Raw genomic sequence first — 20,564 nt, forward strand, 5'->3', positions numbered from 1 at the left:
GAGGCTGGTACCTTGGGGCTTCACACCGAGATGACATCTGTTTTAACATTGAAAGTACAAAAGCTCTGGTTCTGCTGAGGTGTCCTTCAGAGCTGAGCCAGGGGCTGCTGGCAACAGTGCAGGAGAGAGCAGTGGGAGGGGCGCGGCCTCTCCAGCAGGAGCTGAGTGGTGATAGTGATGGCAATGGCTCTATCAGAGTGGGCACTGTCAGGAGGGGCACTGAATGGACCTCAGAGAAGAGCCAAGCACTGAGCCAGCACCCACTGGGACTGGCCCTGAACCATCAGAATCTCACTCCCCTTGAGTCGTCTGCTGACCTTTCCTGGAGAAGATAGGAGCTTGGCTGTATCCAGTGTGTCCAGATTAAGCCTCATTTCCCACAGGAACCAAAAGTAAACAACAGAACTCTTAACTTGGCAGACTAGGAAATATGCAGAACTATCCCCAAGTTCCCGTAAAGTATGTATTCACGTGCACAGAGCAGAAATAGGCTATGGCATGGTCAACAAGAAGAGGAGACGTTGTGAAAAACCCCATTCCTGGAACAGAGAGAGTTTACTCTCCATATCCACTTTCTCCCAGTTCATCCTGAGGACAAAACTAAGCAGGGGCCAAAGAGAACAGGACACTGGCACTGAACACTGTGGATTCTGCTGTCTCTGCTCCTGGACCACGCCTACCTCACACTTACTCTTGATAAGAGAGGAGGATGTGTCCACGCACCTCTCTGAGCATGTCCCTAACCAACTGTGGCCTATGGCAAAGGCCATCACGCCTAAGAAGCACTGAGAAAGCCTGGACATGCCACCACACAGTGGCTAGGGAACGCTGCGTGCTCTTCAGTCCCAGCCCATCACCCACAGACACATAAGTCCCAGGCCCCGAGAAACACCAGAAACAAAGGGCAATTTAAAACCCTCTATTAGCTGCCTTTCTAACACATACACTTAGGATGAACTTATTTACAGACCACGTTATATTACTACATTGCACTAGGAATTATGTGAGTCTCCTTACAGAACATCTTCCTGTGCTTTGCCCCATGGCCTCTCCTTGGCATATGTAACTGTGGGTACGGCTACTTCTGCGTTGTTAACTGTGGTCATTGTTAACATTGCTGACCACAGTACTAAGACACCTAACACATCTGACAGTCAAAGTGGCTGCTAGTGACTGACACGGGGAGTGAACAGTGCAGATAAGCCAAAGAGCTGCTCCCATCCTAAGAGGCTTGGGCAATCTGGCTACTCAGAGTGACACTGGCATTACAGGTTATCAAAGAGGTCCACTTTTCTACCTAATATTTGCAGAGAAACTCTGTGGGATAACTGAAACAGGAAAGTAGAACTGTGGATAATAGGGCTATAATTGCAAAACCCACAAAGAGTACATTTCCATATTAATTCCTGAGAAATAAGCACCAAAATTTGAAACAAGTCGGAACATGGTATGCTGAAAAAGGGCACTCCTAAAGATGGGCCTCGGGAAGAGTGGCCAGGGAGTGATGTACACGAATGGCAAGCTGAAATCACTTTCCTTAGGACAGGGAGAGACAGCCATAAGAGCCTGGAAACTAATGGTGGGAGAAGCTGAAAATCTAGGTGCAGCCACAAAGGTGGTACCAGCAACCATTAAGAACAGGGGTGGAATGGGTCAGTGACAGGGCATGCTGGCTTGGAGGAAGACATTGCGACCTTGCACCCAGGCTCGGCACTTGAGAGGAGACACTGCTTAGCAGGGGCAGAGTGGGGAGAAGGAGCTGGATCCTTCATTCCAAGGCAAGCAAGGCCTACAGGGCTCACATTACAGGAGGGAGGCAGGGACCCGAGATGAAGTTTTATTGACAATGGGTCCTGGAGTCCTCCTACACAGGGACCCTGGGACAAATGTGTCTGAACAAAAACAGAAAATAAAGAAATGCAGAAAAAGAGAAAACTTAGAAGAGACCTGTCAATATAAAAACAAACAAACAAACAAACAAACAAACAAGCAGGCTCGGCAGCAGTGATGCACACCTATAATCGCAGGAACCAGGGAGGCAGAGACAGATGGATCTCTGTGAGTTCAAGGCCAGCCTGGTCTACAAACTGAGTTCCAGGCCAGCCAGCACTACACAGTAAAACCTTGTCTTGAACAACCAATAAATAAGTAAATAAAGAAAATGAAACAACAAGGCACATGAAATGCTGAGATGAGAGCAACAGACAGGAAGCAGAATTGCAGTATGAGTCAATTAAAATCTACCAAATAAAAGCTCAAGAGTACAGACCAGAATGAAGGCAAAAGGAAGAGCAAACACAAGGCCACCCGGAAAGGACACAGGTACACAAAGCGGCAGCTCCAAAAGGGTCGCATTTTTTAAGTGTGATGTGAGAAAGAAGCCGATCTTGTAGGAGAAGCTCAGTGAGGACAATGATGGGATCACAAACATACTTCAAAGACACACAAAAGCACGCAAAAGCAAAAAGCCTATTTGTCCCCATCAAAGCAGAGCACCACCAGGAGGGAACACAGGTCACACTCATGACCTGAGAGTTGGGGACAGGACTGATCAGCACACAGGAAGTACACGCAGTAACAGAGCAACACCCTCCCTCACGCAGCCCATCACAGCATGGACACTCCTCTTTGTGAACCAACAGGATCCAGGTAATGACAGCAGCGGCTCTTTAGGATGAGTCTCACGCTCACTGCTGCAGGATTTTTGATGCCACTGTGAACGCAGGGATTGTAAACTGTAAAACCCTGTTTCTTGTTTGGCGTAGATTAAACAGAAAGGAGGGACTTTGAGTTGAAGGGTATTTAAGACAGAGCTTTTGGCCTTTTCCTCCTGGGCTGCCAGCTGAGCTAGCAAGCTTTTGGCCTTGGGCTTTGCCTTTTGGCTTTTTGGGCTTTGAGCTTTTGGTTTCTGGCTTTTGCTTTCAGGATGTGAGCTGAGTAGGAAGCTCAGCTGGGTGCTTTCTCTGCCTCTCTGAGGTGGCAAGTTTTTATCTCAGCATCTCGCTCCTGAGTCTTTACTGGTAAAATCAAACAACTGGGATGTTCTTTATTTACAGTACAGTGCACATGGTCGGTACATAGCCTTTTCGCTAGGTGCTGGGAATGAGGTAACCATGACGTTGTCCAGAGGACGCTCTGCCTTCCCAGCAGAGGCAGAGCAGACCCTGGGGTTTGCCCACCTGTCAGCCACATCTAGATCTGACTCCATCTTCTCCAGGCCCCTCATCACGCTGTCTAGCTGCTCGCCCTGGTGGTGAAGGACCTTCGCTGTGTCTTCCATGCGTCTCTGGGAAGTAGCCATCAGTCCCATCAGCTCCTGCCCCCTGCTCATGGGGGAGGTTGTGTTGGCAGCAGTGCCTGGCTGGGACAGCAGCAGCTCCCTCCAGAAGTGCTCGATGATGTTGAAGACCACATTGCGACTGGGCCGCAGTGAGCTGAACCAGTGCTTGGCCTGGCCCTTCTCCAGGATGGTGATGGCACTGAAGAGAAAGAGAGAAGCCTCTTTCCTGATCTCAGTGATGCTGGAGAGGGGCAGGCCGACAAGGACCTCTTCAGTTCTGTCTGCACTGAACTTCAGTGAGTGAGGTGTCAACGTCAGTTTCCCGGGAACCCATCGCTTCTCAACGTCCAGGTAGTAGGAGCAAGGCCAGGAGTGGACATGCACATCACTGCTCATCTGCCCCTAGGGAGCTGGGCTACAGAGGCCGTAGTATCTGTCTGTGAGCAAAAGGAAACAATGAGTGGGCAGAGGATGCTGAAGGATCAGTTTCTTTTAGATTACAGACAGTAGGAGGGTGGTCGAGACAGAAAGCCGAGCCTCAAGGGAGTTCCGGGCCCTGCCCAGCCACTAAAGGGCAGAGAAGACTGAGATCAGAACCAAACACTGTGCTTGTGCCATCACCCCCAACATGAGATCCTCCAGTCCTATGCCCACTGCACAAACCATGAGGAGCAGTGCTGTAGACAAGGCACGGCCTCTTCCCATGCACATGGCCACGTGGCTGTGATGTCCCTATCGCTGTCTATGCATACAAGTTCTCCTACAGACCTCCTAAGAGTTGTCTTGGAATTCACTCTCTGTGTGTCCAACTGCTTACAGCAAAGTCTTAGAGACACATGTTCCCCTCCTGGACAGTCACCTCAGAGCTACCTAGAGTCACATGTACATGGAGGCATTCATACACAGAGGGTGTTGTGTGGCCGTGAACAGTGGACTGTTGTAGTTTCATTTTGTTCTACTTCTGTGTTCCCTGAGGGATGAGGATCAGACCCAGGTGCATCTAGGAAAGTGGTCTGCTGCTGAGCTGTATCCCTGGCCCTTGGGTTTCTTATTTGTTTTGTTTTTGTAATAGGGTCCACATGCACTTCAGACCAGCTCTGAACTCGCTATGTAGCCCAGGGAGGCCTCAAGTTCCCATGCTGTTCTTGGCCAGTATTAGGAGTATTGGCATGTGCCATCATACCTGGCTATTGTTGGAAATTTGATATTTATAATTATATTCATCAGGGCAGTCATAAGCCATGGATGACAAGGTTAAATGAACCCTTATCAGATATGCTACACAACCTTCTTTGTACAGATACCAAGTATTAGTCAGGAAAGGAGGCTCCACACTATATGGTACTGACTGGGCAAAAGCTAGGCCTGACAGTGCCCAGGAAAGTCTTCTGCACTGTGAAGTACAAAACACCTTCCCTGCCCTTGTATTTCTCTGTGGCTGAGTCTCTGACTCTGTCTTTCTATGTGTGTCTTTCCCCCAGCCCTGTCTGTCTCTCTCAAATACAGTTTTCTCATGATATGAGTTGACTCCTTAGGAAATATCTTAGCATGATCCCTGAAACACTGAACTGAGCTGTAGGCTACAGGGGCTCTGCTATCAGTGACCAGGTCTATAAGTCCCTGATATGTAAATGCCACGATAGGCAGGAGGCATACTAAGGTGGCAGGGGCAGGAACCCCGGGCCCTGTGATGTGGAGTCATTGGGAATTTCCTTCACTCGCTCACTGAACCCCCCTCTGAGGAGCCAGTCTTAGAGATAAGCACTGTACTAAACACGGCACCATCTGGAACAGACCCACAAAAGCTGACTCTGTGTCAAAACTCTGTGCAGGTTAAACAGAGAAACCCTGTCTCAAAAAAACAAAACAAAACAAAAATAAATCTACTTAAAAAAGAAATTGCTACAAAAATTACTTGGTTAACATACTGGAAAACCTAAAGGAAATGCACAAATTTTTAGACAAATACAATCTGACCAAAAAGAATAAAAAGAACCAAACATACCAGTAATAAGAAATAAAAAAGAGATAAGATGGAAGTTAAAAGTCTCCCATAAACATAGCAAGCTTCAGGCCGCCCAAGGTTAGATAGTGAAACCACGTATTTAGAAGAAAAAAAAAAAAAAAATCAAAGGCATGATGACTTTTTACCTTAATTTCACAAAGCATTTAGAGAATGAATGATTCAATTCTCAAAATTTAAGTAACATTAAAAAAGAAAGAATATTGCTAAATTCTTTTTATGAGGTCAAGGAATACCAAACCCATACAAAGATATAACAACAAAAGAAAACTTTCAACTAAATATAGTGAAAAACAGCCGGTGCAATCCCAGGACATGGAAGTTGAGGGAGGAGAGCTTTCAGCCTAGTATACATAGAAAGAACTTGTTTCAAACAGTACCAAAAAATAAAACACATGCATGGCCGAGGGATGCATAGTAGTGTCCACCATCTTTAGCTACCAAGTAAATGCAAATCAAGTGAGGTTGGCAGCAAACACACCTGTAATCCAGGCACTTAGGAGGTGGCAGCCCAAGACCAGAAGTTCAAGATCATCCTTCACTACATGGTTTGAGACCTTCCTGGGAGGGGAGAGAAGAGAAGGGAAGGGAGTGGAAGGAAAGGGGAAAAGATGCAAATAAAACTGCACTGAGATTCATCTCATTACAGTCAAAATGACCGTAATCAAGAAAGAAAATACATGTTATGAATGCATGAAGAAGAACCAGGAAGTTCAGTGTTTTATTCTGTATGCAAATGTTGCTGTTGTTCTTATAGTTTGAGACAGGGTTTCTCTGTGTAGCCTTGGCTGACCTGGACTCACTCTGTAGACCAGGCTGGCCTCAAATTCACAGAGATCCATCTGCCTCTGTCTCCCAAGTGCTGGGATTAAAGGTGTGCACAACTACCACCTGGCAACAATGCATACAAAATTTTAAAAGATCAATAGCCTTCAGAACTAGAGGGAAGACTCTATGGCTCTTCCAGAGACCTTGGGTTTAATTCCCAGCACCCACATGACAGACCAACGGGCTATACCTCCAGTCCCAGGGCATCCGACAGCCTCTTCTGGCTTTCTTGGGCAATACTTGCATACGCTTGCATACCCTCTTGCAGGAAAAGATTCAAACACATAAAACAAATAACTCTTAAATAAAGATTAATATCAAAATATACAATGATTCTACAACACCAAAAATGAAATTAACAAGAGCTAAAATGTGAATGAATGTTTTCACAAATTATACGAATGACCAGGAAAGAGAACTCTGGCTACACCACCCCAGGAAGAATGGCTAGCGAGAGACTAAAGAGCCTAGGAAGGAACATCCTTGAGAAGCAGGGCACAGCTGTCAGGGGCAGAGCACTGCCAAGCACACGTGAGGCTTGGGTTCAATCCCTAGTGTCTGTGGTGGAGGGCTGAGGAGAGTGAGTGCTGGAGAGCAAGCAGAGAAATGGCAACCCTACACACACTGCTGGCAGTGCTAACTAGTACAGGCCTTCCTGAGGACCATACAACTGAAAATAAAAGTACTATATGAACAGCTATCCCATGAGAGGTACTGTCAACAAATTTCACTAGAACAGAAGTCCATCAAAAGGGAAGACTATTTTATAAAAGGCAAGCAGGCAAAAGAAAGCCAAGGGGACAGCAGGCTGAGGAAAATGTAAAAGCACACAGCTAGGAACAAAGAGAAGGGCCTTCCATGAAGGCAGTTCCTTCCCAGAGTTCCCTCTGTAGGCCACTAAGGCAAATGAAGTAAGCAAGTGTCCTTAGTTTGAATGGTGGATAAAAGAGAGATGTAAGCGTTGGTTCTGTCCTTCCACCATGTGCATCCTTGGGGAATTAATTCAGGTCGTCAGACTTAGCACTAAGCATGTTTCTCTGTTGAGCCATCTCATTGGCCCATTTTAGCTTATGTTTGGTCTCTATTGTGAAGGTGGGCTAAGCATAAAGAGAAAAGTGGTAACAATGGCAAAGGCAGCAACAGCAGGAAGGGAAGTAGGGAGTACCAGCAAGGGACTGTGGTGGGGAGCAGAGGTGGCAAAAATGACAAAGACTGTGAGCAGCTGAAGGCTTTGGTCCCTGGAAGAGGTGCGGGAGCTGCCAAGCCTTAGCAGCCAGGGATCCCAAATTGCAGGATGGAAAGTTGTGATGCTGGCCTCTCAAAGGCAAGCAAGGGCCCCAACACTCTACGCCTTCTACCGAGATGACAAGCTGCTGTTGGAGCAGAGCATCTCAAGACCTGAGGCCTATTCAAGATCTGACCATGAGCAGCAGAGGCCACAGGCTACAAGAGCTGCCAAGTAAAGCTCAGAGCAGCAAGCCTTCAACTTGAATATGCAGAGCCACAAGCCTGGCTTCTAATAGGGCAACAGGCCCCTCTTCCCAGAGCTCGGAACTAAACATCTCTGATGTGCCCTGCAGTGCAGCCCTCTAGACCCTGGGCACTGCAGGCTCAGGACTAGAAGGACTTCTCCTTCCTAGTCACAATTTCTGGCTAGCTGATGACAAGGACACAGTATGACACATCTTGTTTGTTTGACTGAGGCTCTTGGAGGACAAGAAACTACATTCCATTCAAGGTTCTGACACACAGCAGCTTCCTTGTAAGATACACTCCTACGTTTTTGTTCAGCTTGGACACAGTGGACATGGCGGAGGGCCCATCCCACATGGAGTCCTATTGATGGCAACCTTCATCAAACACTTATGAAAGACGCTGAGTAGACCACAGTGACATGGAAGCTCACCCATCAGGGATGTGAGAAGTCTGCTGCTGTGACTCGAGTCCACCTTTCCTAGGGTTTCTAAGTCACTGGTTCACAGCCTGTGGGTCAACAGGCCCTTGGTCACATAACCAATATCCTGTATATCAGATATTTATATTAGGATTCACAGCAGTAGCAAAATCACAGTTATGGAATAACAAGAGAAATAGCAGACACAATAGTGATGGGGGGCATTGCAACAGAGGAACGGTATTAAAGGGTCACAGCATTGGGAAGGTTGAGGACACTGCTCAAGGGAATCCACACCTAAAACGTTCTCTGGCTTTAGCTTTTAGCACCTGGTTAGAAGCAGAGGTAGAAACCAGCAGACATAACAGGCAGGAGAAGCCAAGGAAGAAAGGAAACTTGTGTATCACACTAAATATACACAAGAAGCTTATTTGAGTCACCCTTATTTACAGAAGGAAGCTTATTTGTGTCACACTTAATATACACAAGGAAATTTAGTTATGTCACACTTAATATACAGAAAGGAAGTTATTTGTGTCACACTAAATGTAAACAAGAAACTTATGTGTGTCACGCTTACTATATACAAGGAAACTTATTTGTGCAATCCTTAATATACACAACATGGACATGCTAGGTAAAAACAAAGCTGAGGTTCCTCACAAACACACCTTAGAGCTTTACTCCACCACAGCCTCAAGAGCAGACCCACATCTCCCAGTATATGTCTATGGCTCTCACAAGTCATACACCAGCTCCCAAACCAGCAAATCTCAGGTCCAGCAGCTCCAGGACTGAAGGTCAGGCATTCTTAAAGACAGCTGCCTGACCAGCTACGAGAACTCTGTCATCATCACAGGTAAAAGAAGATACGGAAAAGTTATTTTTAGAAAGGATCCAAGTTGCAGAACATCCAGGTCCTATGCAGAGTCCGAGCCAGACCTCCTAGCAACCAACCTGTCCTTGCCCACACCAAGAGGATCCCCCGCATTAAAAATAAAACACATCTCCCTTTTAACTCAGGAAAGCTCCATGAGAAACAGCCAGGAAGTTTACAGCCTGATGTCACTGGAAAAGTGAGGGGGATTTTCTCAGCTGCAGGAGACACTTCCTTCTGTACAGAAGGCTGCTTTGTCTTTCTCAGGGAGGGCTTCAGCAGGACAGTCTGCGTTAGGAGCCCCTCCCTGGCACGCCAGGGCCATCCCAGGGGCAGTGTCTTCTACTTGGATAAACCACAGTGGGGCATAAGCAACAAGTTCCTGAACTCTAGCCAATGATGAGCCTTCCACCATAACGCCAGGAGACACAGGAGCAGGTACTGATCCCTCCATGACTCAAAAGACCCACCTAGACCCCAGTAAGACTAGAGTCACAGGCTAGAGCAGCTCCAAGCCATGCATGTGACCTCTGAACCCTGGAAAGTCACAGGTGGGGCTGGAACATGGGCTCAGCTGTCTAAGAACACTGGACCCAGGGGACTCAGGCTGTGTTCTCACCACCCATATCATGGCTCACAACTGTCTAGAACTCCTGTGCCAGGGGATGTGATGCCCTCTTCAGGCCAACAAGGGCGCTGCATTCATGAATTGCACAAACATGCAGGAAAACACACATAGACAAAGCAATATCTTTAAAAGCTCTTGTCTTGTACCTCTCAGAATTAGAGGAACCCCTTCAGCGCAGCCATGGTTTCTAAGGTGACAGTTACAGGCAGGGAGTCATACAGAGCACTACTCAACTCTGAGGACGGCCGTGTCTCGTCCTCCTGGACAGAAGGGGCTTCTTATGACTCAGCTACAACCTGACCTGCTCAAGTGACAATAGTTTGTTCAATGCCTGGGTCCATGTAAGGAAAAACCCAACCCCAGTTTCTCCTATAGTCCTGTCACACGCAAACACATTTGTGTATGTGGACACTAGCTAGGTGTCTCTGGTCCACTTACACTGCAACCTTATCTACTTGAAGACAGTCAGTTCCTAAGACGCCTTCACTTCAGATGCCAACCTCAAGCCCAGGCTACACATGACCCATTGCCCAGAGGTCAGGGGTCACCATCTTCTCAGACTGGATTCATTTTCTTAACCTGCTTACAGAACTCAGGGAAACACCTATGTTTACTATTTGATTATAAAGGGTCTTTGAGGGCTGGAGAGATGGCTCAGAGGTTAAGAGATTTCAGAAATCATATATGAGGAAACAGGGTAACACACGACTGCATTGCGAGTCTCCACAAAAAGTCTGTGTCATCAGTCACCTGCTCCACAGGGTTGTTCTCTGAGCAGAGCACTGGCAGGTACTCCATGAGTGGGCAGCGAAATTGTCCCCACATTCCCCAGAAAGTCCCCACGCCTAGCAGCCCAGAAGCAAAGGAAGAAGCTGCCATGGTTCCAGCAGCTGCTCCTCCAGCTCCTCCACAGCTTTACCTCACCTCCTGGACCTCTGTGTACCCGCTAGTGAAATAACAGACCTCAGATCAATACCAGCTCTAACTCATTCTACCATACAAAGAGACTAGGACAGAAAACCAAAAGCTGAGGGAAGGAACAGCAAGCACTTGTCACCATGACACCACAGACGATAAGTACAAGAAGTGTGCCCGTGTTTGACAAATTCAAAGGAGAAACATATGGCCACATCTGTTCCCACACAGATTTCCAGGATGTCTTTTACAGAAAGCCAAAATAAACAGATATTAAGCGGAAGGGCAGAAAGGAGAAAACTGTTCCCGCCCATGCAGCAGAAGCTGCCCATTCAGGGTTAGCCCCCATGGCCTTCCCACCTGCCTAGATGGACACTGTTCCCACTGAGTCCTAAGGAGGGGCTCTTGCTCCTTGAAGCCAGACCCTCCACAGGGACTCCACCCATCCCCATCCTCAGCATCACTGGCTTCACACTTCTCTGCACCAGGCACACGCACCTGGTGTGAGGGCCATGTGGTGACTGCTTCAGGCCTAGGGCTGTAGGTCTTTGTCACTGTCACTAACAACCACAGATAACTCAACCAGGGTGTGTGAACGTCATCTACAAAATTCTGTCAACTGGGCAAAGGTTACAGTTTATAGCCAATCCCATTAACTTTGTCAACAAGCACATGGGATGCTCGGGTTCTGGGAGAGTGGGAAAAGACACTGCAAAACAAATCATAAGCAGCAGACCCTTCCACATAATCAGAGCAAATCCCAGCCACGCCCACTCCAATGCCTCATTCTTAGGCTCCTCGCTGTCCTGATCTGAACTGCTTCTCCACCTTAAACTGTCTACTTACAAGCTCCTTTACCTTCCCAAATGCTGGCCACCACAGCTCTCTGGAGAGCCTCCCGAAGCCAACTCAACCTGTGCACCAAGGTGGCCTTCCCAGAAGTGAGCCTTGTGCCCCTCATAGACACACAGTGCACACACAGAGAATGAGCCTGACTGATGCACAGCTTCTGAGTTCTCTGTGTGGCGTCTGCCTTTGTCAGGCTGTAACTGGCCTCCACCAGGTCAGGGAATAGAGTAGTAGCCCCGAGGGGACCCTACAAGTAACAGGCACAGTTGCTTTGGGAAGCCATGGCAGACACCCCTGCCTGTCAAGCTCATTCACATAAATGACGTTCTCCGGGAATAGGCCCACGTCACTGACTGTGACTCCTAACACACTGGGGTTGACAGAATGGCTCTCTTTCAGCATTTCCATCACCCATGTGCCCTTGAGAAAAACTCAACAGCAAGTAAACAGCCTCCTTTTAGTTAATTTCCAAGGTAACACAACATGTGACGCTGCACACCTTCCACTACAGGGCTGAGAGGGGAACAGTGGGGCAGTGTGTGCGAGTGGGGGCGGCAGGACTGGCTTTTTCCAGCACCTGCCCCTGCTCTGGAGCAGACCCTCTTTCCACTCCCTCACAAGTTCCCATTCCTTCCCTGGGAGGCGCAGCCATGCTGTCTGAGGGGGTTTCAACCAAACACCACAGCTAGCTTCAGGGCAGGCTCTCCAGAGAAGTGAGACCGTCCTCTGTTTCCACCTCATCTCCTCCACAGTGCCAACTCCAGCCTTTCCTGTTTGCTTCTGGGGTGGCTCTGCCCAGGATGCGTAGTTTCCATAGGTCTGTGTGTGGCTGAGGATCTGCATCACCTCACTTCCCAGTTGGGGAACTCCATGGACACACACCTTGTTTCAGGCCTCTTCCCAGGCCTCATATATCTGACGCTCTTAATAACACCCAGAGGCCAGCCATCATGTGAAGAAGAGAGTTAAGCACTCATTCAAACAGGGCACCGGAGGTCATGTTCTCGTGACTGTATCAGGGGCAGGGTTGCCCCAGTGATCTTGAGAGCATATGTCCCTGCTGACCCTGACCCGTTTCTTAGGGACACCAAGTAAAGAAGAAATTGCTCGAGGGAGGGTGGGACTGGGAAGAGAAGTGGGCGGTATGCTTAGGATATAAAATAAATAAATAAATAAATAATAATAATAAGAGAAGCAATCACTGTTTGGGTTTCATACTTTTATGGAATGACAAACTACCTCCATTCTCACATCAAAGCACAGAATTCTAGGACCCTAAAAAGTCCTCAGCAGTGGACAGAAGAACATCCTTTAATCCATTCAGTCTGATAATGTCAGCCTTAAGATTACCTCTCATCCCAAGGTTGGGGTTCAATCTCCCAACATGTTCCTACTTCAGTGCAGATGCAAGCCCCTCTTTCTGATGACCAGCAACTATAAATCAAGGTCCCAGGGATCTTTCTGGACTTGGATTTCCCCTAGAAGCTCATGTTACTCAGAGAAGCACCAACTTATGTTTACTATTTTATTATAAAAGGCATTGTATGGGGTCTAGAAAGACCCAGCCATCGCTCTCCCTAGGCACCACCTCCAGGGTCCCCTGAATGAGTTTTCTGGGGATGTTGTGGACATTCCATTCTGTGGGCATGACTGATTAGACACTGGCCATTGATGACCCACTCAACCTTCAGTCTAGAAGCTGAGGGCTGGGCTGACAGTCCCCACCCTCTGGTCCTGATCATGTCTTTTAGTGACCACCTCCACCTGGAATTAACCGTAGTGGTTGTTGAATGGCTCTGGCCTCATTAGAATGGAAAATGGCACTTACAAGCTCAAACAGTCAAAGATATTTAAGAATTACATGCCAGGAAGATTAAACATCTAAAACCTTGTTCCAAATATAGCATACTGTCAAGGTAGGAAAAGAACCCCAGAGAGAAGGAGGAGGCAACAGGAATAAAATGGTAAGACCTAGCATACCTGGGCAAACAGGCTCAAAACCAGATTTAGTGATTAACTGTACATGGAATTTTGGATCAGTTGAGGTCTTATTGGTTTTGTAACCTGGCTTTTTTCTCTTTTCAACAAGTCTTGCTTTGTGGTTCAGGTTTGCCTATAACCTCCGCTCTTTCTGCCTCATCATCCCCAACGCTGAAATTACAGGTGTGCACCATGAGTCCAGGTGTGAGTAAGGGACTGTCTCCACTTAAATTTCTCCATGAGCTGTCATCTCTACCGTGACCTCGCCTCAACAGAGTTCCATGCTTTGATCACAAGAGTCACAGTGAGGTCCACCATGGGGAAGTTAGATCAAACAACCCTCTGCCTCCTGTTTCTACCCCTCCCCTCTTCCCAATGCATACTTTTGTTTGTTTGGTTGGTTTTGGTTTTTCGAGACAGGGTCTCTCTCTTAGCCTTGGCTGTCCTGGACTCGCTTTGCAAAGCAGGCTAGTCTCGAACTCACAACGATCCGTCTGCCTCTGCCTCTCAAGTGCTGGAATTAAAGGCGTGCGCCACCACGCCCAGCTTCTAATTCAATACTCTCTATATGAGCTTCAGAATATCCCGAAACTCACTTTGCTCCCTTTTATTTTGCCCCGTGATATTTCTAGGTTAACACCATAATCCTTGTAAAGGTTCCTCCTCAACCTATCCCTGAGACTCCGGAATCTCACCACTTCCCGCGGACCCTTATCCCCCACCATCCCTCAGAACCCTGTCATCTTTTGAGGTTTCGGACTCACGTCCACCTCCTCATTCCGGGTTGGTGTGGCGTACTGCCTAAGAGCGCGTTAGCACTACCGCTCACCTGAGGCAGGAGGAGCGCGCAGAAGACGCACTGCCACGCGCCACGGGACCACCAAACACTGACGCCAGAAGCTGGAAAGCCTCTCCGCCACTCAGCGAGCGCCACTGCGCCTGTGCAGAAGGGCGGGCACACGTAGGGCGCACGCGCACATCCTGGGAGCGCCAAGGCTTGAGTTCCTGCTGGAATGTCGCTCCTTTGGGTTTCTGGTTCCGGGCTCCCTCACCGTGGTTTCTGCTCCGACCTGGTTTTAGGGGATTTCTCGTCCTCCACCCCACCCCATTTGGAGCGGAGTGAGAAGCGGGACTTGACGTCCGGGGTCAGGTTCCCCCGTGCATGGATCGGAAGACGCGCACCTTTGCGGAGCAGCATTACCGGGACCTCGGAGGCCGAGTTCCTGGCGTTGGTGGGCCCGCTCCCAGTAGTGTGACCTTCATTCAGGCGCCGGCTGCCTTCTCCTACGCCGACTTCGTGAAGGGCTTCCTGCTGCCTAACCTGCCCTGCGTGTTTTCCAGCTCCTTCACCGAGGACTGGGGCAGCCGGCGGCGCTGGGTGACGTCGGAGGGAAAGCCTGACTTCGACTACCTGCTGCAGAAGTATGGTAGGAGGGCGCAGACAGGAAGCTTAAACCCGGCATGGGAGGGCGGCCAGGGCCGGACAGACGAGTGGCATCTGGGTAATTCGTCGAGAGGGTGGTCGGAGCCCAAGAGGGTGAACTCTACGTAAGACCCTGCCACTTCTGTGTTTAACTTGTCGGTGCAGGCGATGTCGTTGTACCGGTTGCTAACTGTGGAGTGCGGGAATACAATTCAAACCCCAAGGAGCACATGTCCTTCCGTGACTATGTCAGTTACTGGAAAGAGTACAACCGTGGAGGCTGCTCTTCTCCGCGGGGCTGCCTCTACCTCAAGGACTGGCACCTGTGCAGGTAATAGGGCAGGCGGGTGTATGGCTTTGGTGTTCTCTCTCTCTCTTCCTCTCCTACTCTGCCTCCCCTCTGTCTCTGCATTTCCTATCTCTCTGTCTCTCACTGCATGTCGACTTCACTGACCCCCTCCTGTGAGGTGGGTGAACCCTCCTAAGAGATGCCCTCAATAAACCTGAATTTATACTCTAGTTTGGCTTGAAATGGCTCATTTAGTTGGTCAGAAATACTTGGAAATTTGAATTTTGTTTTCCCAGGCTAGCCATATGTGATTTGTCTTCTGTCTTAGTGATGGACAGCGTCATGAAGCCATTAACCCCCATCCAACCCATGGATCTACTGACATGATCACACCTGTACAGTGTGCTCTGCTGGTGTACTAAGAAAGGGTTGTCATGCACTTGGGCACACTGCTGCTCTTTTCTTTTTGGAACTGGGAATGCTAAGGCCTTGAGCATCCAAACACGTGCTGTTTATACTTTTTAAAATGTGTATTTTCCACTTGAACATGTCCGTACATAAGCCCATCATAAACAGGCAACCTCCTACATCTCAAGGGTTTTGCCTGCGCTTACCACCTGGCTCACGTGATGCTCACCCTAGGTGTGTGAGTTTCCTCTGCCTGGTCTGCTTTCCCAACACAGACAGTTGTATTTAGACCCCCAGCAGAAGGCACAGTGTAACACTGAGTGAGCCGTGAACAGTTGAGTTCTTGTATCGCTTGGGTGCAAAATAAGGCCCAGAACTGTAGAGTGGGATGGGATTCAGGCCCCTGTGGTTCCCACAACTGACCAGGTGCAAGAGCTCCACCAGCCTCCAGCTACGCCGCCGTACTCCTTCCTTGGGCCTAGAGCTGACTTAAGCAAGAGCTGGGTGAAGTGTGACCAGACAGTGGTCCTGGTTTTGGACATGGCAGAAACAGACTGATGGGTCCACTCTGTTGTGTGTAGTAGTTTGGAATTTTAGGTAAACATTTCTTTCGTCCTTTTTGTTTGTTTGTTTGTTCTTTTTATGTTGGTATGAGTATTCCCCAAATATTACACTGGCACATTTATGCTAGGAAATTATTCATTCGAAACCCAGTGTTTGACTGTACTTTTCTCTGGAATACCCTGGAACCAAAAAGGGCAGAATGTCTGGAGTGGCATAATCAGGAGGCCACAGGGGGAGCAAAGCCTGAGCAGAGTCTCCATGGCAGGGGGTCCTCATGTTTGGGGAGCTGCAGATAACTTGTTGCTTTCTCTGTCTCTTGTTGGGAGTTATGGGCACATGAGACTAGAAGTGTTTCCAGCATGATGTTGATTGAGTTCTGCCTTCCCTGAGGGTGGTATTAATATGATCCAGTGTTTGGGGGCGCATTGATGGGTCTTAGGGCTCTCACACCTGGGGCTGCAGCCTGGAGTTGCCAGGCACCTCTAGACTCTCTCGTATTAGTGAAGAAAAGCAGGAGACGCGTGCGTATGAACTAGGATGCTGTTCACCAGGTGTCAGAGGCCCAGTACCACTGCCTGAGTGGAGTGTTTATCAGGGTGCCTCTGAGTCATTTTGCCTTCAGCATTCTGATCTGAACAATTTGAAGGTCAGCTCAGGATCTGCAGCTGTCAAGAAGCCCACAACTTCTGGGTGATGTTAGGTGGCCACATTAAATGTGGGTGGGTCTGTTCGGGTGGGGCACAGGGTGGGTTAGTGCTGTAGTTCCTGTGCTTTCTTCAGAGACTCTTTGGTGGATGACTTGGAAGACATATTCACGCTGCCTGTGTACTTCTCTTCAGACTGGCTGAATGAGTTCTGGGACGTCCTCAATGTGGATGACTACCGCTTTGTCTATGCGGGCCCCAGAGGCACCTGGTAATGACCGAAGGGAATTGGGCACCGGGTGAAGGGGAGGTGGGAGGTGTGACCACCTGGGGCATTGCCTAAAGTCATATTCAAACAAACAAACAAACAAACAAGCAAAACAAAAAACCCAGGGTCCATGCAGCATTCCACAAGACACAAACCAAAAGCCTTCGCTGTAGGTCTCCGTTCCATGCAGACATCTTCCGCTCCTATAGCTGGTCAGTCAACATCTGTGGGAGGAAGAAATGGTTGTTCTTCCCGCCAGGGCATGAGGAAGCCCTTCGGGACTGCCATGGTGGCCTGCCTTATGATGTGACTTCCCCTGAGCTCCTGGACACGCGCCTGTATCCCAGGATCCAACACGACAGCCTACCCCTTGAAGTCATACAGGAGGCTGGTGAGATGGTGTTTGTGCCCAGCGGGTGGCACCATCAAGTGTACAACCTGGTAAGGCAGTGCACATGACCCTCCTCTGCCAGGCTCCCTCCCTCTCTGTTGCTAGGCTAGGATAGGGTGGGAGAGCCGCAATGAGCCTCTTCTGCCCAGATCTTGAGACCCCCAAAAGACCACTAAGACTCAAAAGCACTGTAATTGCAAGAGGAATCTTTAAAGTTTCAGTTAGTGCTGGGCCGCACCTGACACCAAATTCAATAGTATCGAGAAGCAACCACAGGGCCGTTGATCTGGGGCCTTTTATAAGTGCCTTTACTCCCAAAGCCCCTAACGCAGGGAGACCTAGCTTGGAAGTCTTCTAATGGTTGACTGATATAAGGGGGTCTAATGTCCAAAAGTGACAGGCTATAGAAAGAAGGCACCAAGACCACCCATGGCTTAGCTTTCTTTGTTCTCTTTATTCACCACTTTGTCCAGGTAAGTGTCTGGTTTCTTAGTAACTCTGTCTCAGGTGGGTAGCAAGGAATGTTACCATAAAACGAGTCTCTTAGCATCGGTCACTAGGTGGTGATATCTCAGGGGGCTCTTCTTTGCAGCTGTGAGTTCAAATCTTCTTACAGCAGTTTTCCTACCTTTTAAGTCTGTTTCTTCAAAGAGCATTATGACCCTGACATAGGCACTGAGATCATATGTAGTGGCGGCCCATCCAGCTATGTGGCCTTTGACTGTAGTTTCAGTGGCCATCTGGATGGGTTGCTAGGGAACCCTATCGTGAGAGCTCAGGAGGGAATGCAGCCCCGGTCACTCCCTGGGTCTGTCTAACTGCTTGTCTCTTATATCGAGAGTTTAGCCAATTTTAAAAATCTTTTAGGCCAGTGGTGGTGGCGCACACCTTTAATCCCACCACTTGGGAGGCAGAAGCAGGCGGATCACTGAGTTCAAGGCCATCCTGATCCACAAAGCAAATATAGGACAGCCAAGGCTACACAGAGAAATCCTGTCTCAAAAAAAACCAAAACAAAACAAAAAAATATTTTAGGCCTCTCAAGCCTAACGAGAACTTATCCCCTTGCCCTATTCAAACCTGCTTCCTGCCATGGGTCTATGAGGGTCTAGCTCTCATACAATGTGTTAGGCTATCACAACTTGTGATCCACATTTCCTGGCTACAGTGGCTGAGTGTCTGCTTTCTGCCTTTGCCTACTATGTCATTGCTGTGATAAAATATTCTGGTGAAGAACAACTTAGGAGAAAAAGGGTTTACTCCATCCAGATTACAGCCTATCACAGGGGAAGTAAAGGCAGGCACTTGAAACGACAAACCATATCCCATGCACAGTGAAGAATAGAGAAAGAATACACACATTTCCTTTCTTACTGCTCGGCTCAGTTTCCCTACTCTTACACAGTTCAGTTCCCTCTGCCTAGGGAATGGTGCTACGCCATGAGCTGGGTCTTCTTCCCTCATCAATTAAAACAGTCTCCCCACAGGCCTATCCACTGTAGACAGTTCCTCAGTGATTATCTTCTCAGATCATTCTAGATGATGTCCCGCTGCCAGAGTGCTCACTCCCATCCGTGAGCATGGCATGGGATTTGATTTGCTCACCCAAGGGGAGGCCTGCTACTGCCTCAGCTCAGCTTGTCTTCTGCCCTCCAGGACGACACCATCTCTATCAACCACAACTGGGTCAATGGCTGCAACGTGGCAAACATGTGGCACTTCCTGCAGCAAGAGCTCCAGGCAGTGCAGCATGAGGTTGCAGAGTGGAAAGACACCATGCCTGATTGGCACCAACACTGCCAGGTGGGAAGCAGCTGGCTCACGCTGAGTCAGCTTTAAGTCCGGTACAGGTGCCAGGGCCAGGCTTCAGGACTCAGGTCCTCCTGGCCGCTGTCCTGGCTTAGTACCGTTGTCTCTGGGTCCGTCTCAGCCCCTGACCCGCGGGTGTGTGGGAGGGAGCGTGTACACAGAGCAGTCCGAGTGGATGTGCCCCAGGCCTTACCTGCCCTTTCCTCTTGGCCCAGGTCATCATGAAGTCCTGCACCGGGATCAGTTTTGAAGAGTTTTACCATTTCCTCAAGGTCATCGCTGAGAAGAGGTTCCTGGTCCTGAGGCAAGGAGTGAAGGAGGGGACAGGGGACAGCACAAGCCTAGGACTGGGCCTACAGCAGGCTGCGTTTGATGTTGGCCGCCTTGCAGATGTGCTGGCCTCTGTGGTTGCACATCCTGACTTTCAGAGGGTGGACACCAGCGCATTCTCACCACAGCCCAAGGAGCTGCTGCAGCAACTCGAGGATGCTGTGGCTGCTGCCGAGGCTTTTTAGTAGCTGCAGATCAAGATGAAGAAAGGTAGCAGAGGGCAGCCTCTTGCCCCAGGAAATGCAGGGTGCGCTCCCCTCAGGCCTAGGATGGGCCTCAAGCCTGTAGGTGCACCTCAGCAGGGTGGGCAGACATAGTCTTGCCCATCCTATGCTGTTTCCCAGTATCTAGGCCCTGAATCTTGAGGATGGTCCAGACAAAATGGTGGCTAGAGGGATGTTCATCTGTCTGGCATATAGCAAGCCTGCCAAGAACTTGAATTGAGTAGTGATCATGAAACCAGGTTTCCTTGGACCGTTCCTGTCTCTCCTAGTGTTTCTAGGACTCCTGAGTGATGGACATCCGATCTGCTTACCTTGGAGGTGTCCCTGTGTGACCTGGGACATAAATATATATGTACATTTGCAGTCACACTCCAAGCCTCTCTGTCTTCTACTTTTGTCCTGGGAGCTCCAGACTCCAACTGTACTAGAAGGAGTGAACCAGGGACTTCCTAAAATGGGTGCTGTTCCCCTGTGGCTGGAAACACAGTGCTCAGTGGCTGAAAACCCAGGCACTGGTCCAGGATGGAGATGGCTGCTGCAGGTTGAGGGCCAAGTCGTCTTCTTCCCCACAGCCTTCCTTCAAGGCCTGGCTTGCTGTGCTAACCCATCTGCGGCCTGAGAGGGCATAGTGCCAGACCCAAAGCAGAAGTGCAGGGAGCCCTGCAGAAAAGACAGGTGTATGAGAGAAAAGAAAAAAGAAAGGAAAAAAGAACCACCACAATCCTTTTTGGTTTGGGCTTTTTGTTCGATTGATTAATTGGTTTGGTTTTTTGATATAGGGCTTCTCAGTGTAGCCCTGGCCATCCTGGAGCTCAGAGATCAGCCTTCCTCTGCCTCCTGAGAACTGGGGTTAAGGCATGTGCCACCACTGCTTGGCTCTTTCTGTTTTTGTTGTTGTTGTTTGTTTGTTTGTTTTTTAACTCAGAAAAATTCTTCATTA

The 20,564-nt window shown here is 48.9% G+C and overlaps 3 protein-coding genes across 7 annotated transcripts in view; 1 reads left to right on the plus strand and 2 right to left on the minus strand.

The window, feature by feature from the left end:
• LOC127208376 (synaptosomal-associated protein 47-like) overlaps window positions 1-14,189 on the minus strand; it is a 104,999-nt gene extending 90,810 nt beyond the window's left edge. Inside the window, exon 1 of the mRNA XM_051167813.1 lies at window positions 14,104-14,189. The gene's annotated coding sequence lies outside the window, so the exon portion shown is untranslated. The remainder of the gene's footprint in view (window positions 1-14,103) is intronic.
• LOC127208375 (synaptosomal-associated protein 47) overlaps window positions 1-14,189 on the minus strand; it is a 35,004-nt gene extending 20,815 nt beyond the window's left edge. For both annotated transcript variants that reach the window (XM_051167811.1, XM_051167812.1), the window contains exons 1-2: window positions 14,104-14,189; window positions 3,180-3,717 (exon numbers count right to left, since the gene is read on the minus strand). In XM_051167811.1, coding sequence (XP_051023768.1) covers window positions 3,180-3,676 — 497 coding nt within the window. In that variant the 5' untranslated portion in view covers window positions 3,677-3,717; window positions 14,104-14,189. The remainder of the gene's footprint in view (window positions 1-3,179; window positions 3,718-14,103) is intronic.
• Window positions 14,190-14,272: 83 nt separating this feature from the next.
• LOC127208377 (2-oxoglutarate and iron-dependent oxygenase JMJD4) lies at window positions 14,273-20,300 on the plus strand. 4 transcript variants are annotated; one of them, XM_051167816.1, is made up of 6 exons: window positions 14,273-14,701; window positions 14,863-15,028; window positions 16,739-16,873; window positions 17,044-17,311; window positions 18,918-19,064; window positions 19,286-20,300. In XM_051167816.1, exons 1-6 carry the CDS (start codon window positions 14,437-14,439, stop codon window positions 19,583-19,585), a joined length of 1,281 nt encoding a protein of 426 aa, XP_051023773.1. In that variant the 5' UTR covers window positions 14,273-14,436; the 3' UTR covers window positions 19,586-20,300. The 4 variants fall into 4 exon arrangements, with proteins under 4 accessions (XP_051023773.1, XP_051023775.1, XP_051023771.1 ...); XM_051167818.1 differs by having other exon boundaries at window positions 17,080-17,311; XM_051167814.1 differs by lacking the exon at window positions 18,918-19,064.
• Window positions 20,301-20,564: the final 264 nt, after the last annotated feature.

Source organism: Acomys russatus, chromosome 25 (assembly GCF_903995435.1).
Source record: "Acomys russatus chromosome 25, mAcoRus1.1, whole genome shotgun sequence".
Lineage (NCBI taxonomy): Eukaryota > Metazoa > Chordata > Mammalia > Rodentia > Muridae > Acomys > Acomys russatus.

What these genes read in the sequence shown, in the direction of transcription:
- LOC127208377 (XM_051167816.1), top strand. Translation starts at nt 14,437, where the DNA reads ATGGATCGGAAGACGCGCACCTTTGCGGAGCAGCATTACCGGGACCTC. An exon ending in CTACCTGCTGCAGAAGTATG is followed by an intron (nt 14,702 to 14,862) that starts GTAGGAGGGCGC and finishes TTGTCGGTGCAG; the next exon opens with GCGATGTCGTTGTACCGGTT. An exon ending in GCGGGCCCCAGAGGCACCTG is followed by an intron (nt 16,874 to 17,043) that starts GTAATGACCGAA and finishes CCTTCGCTGTAG; the next exon opens with GTCTCCGTTCCATGCAGACA.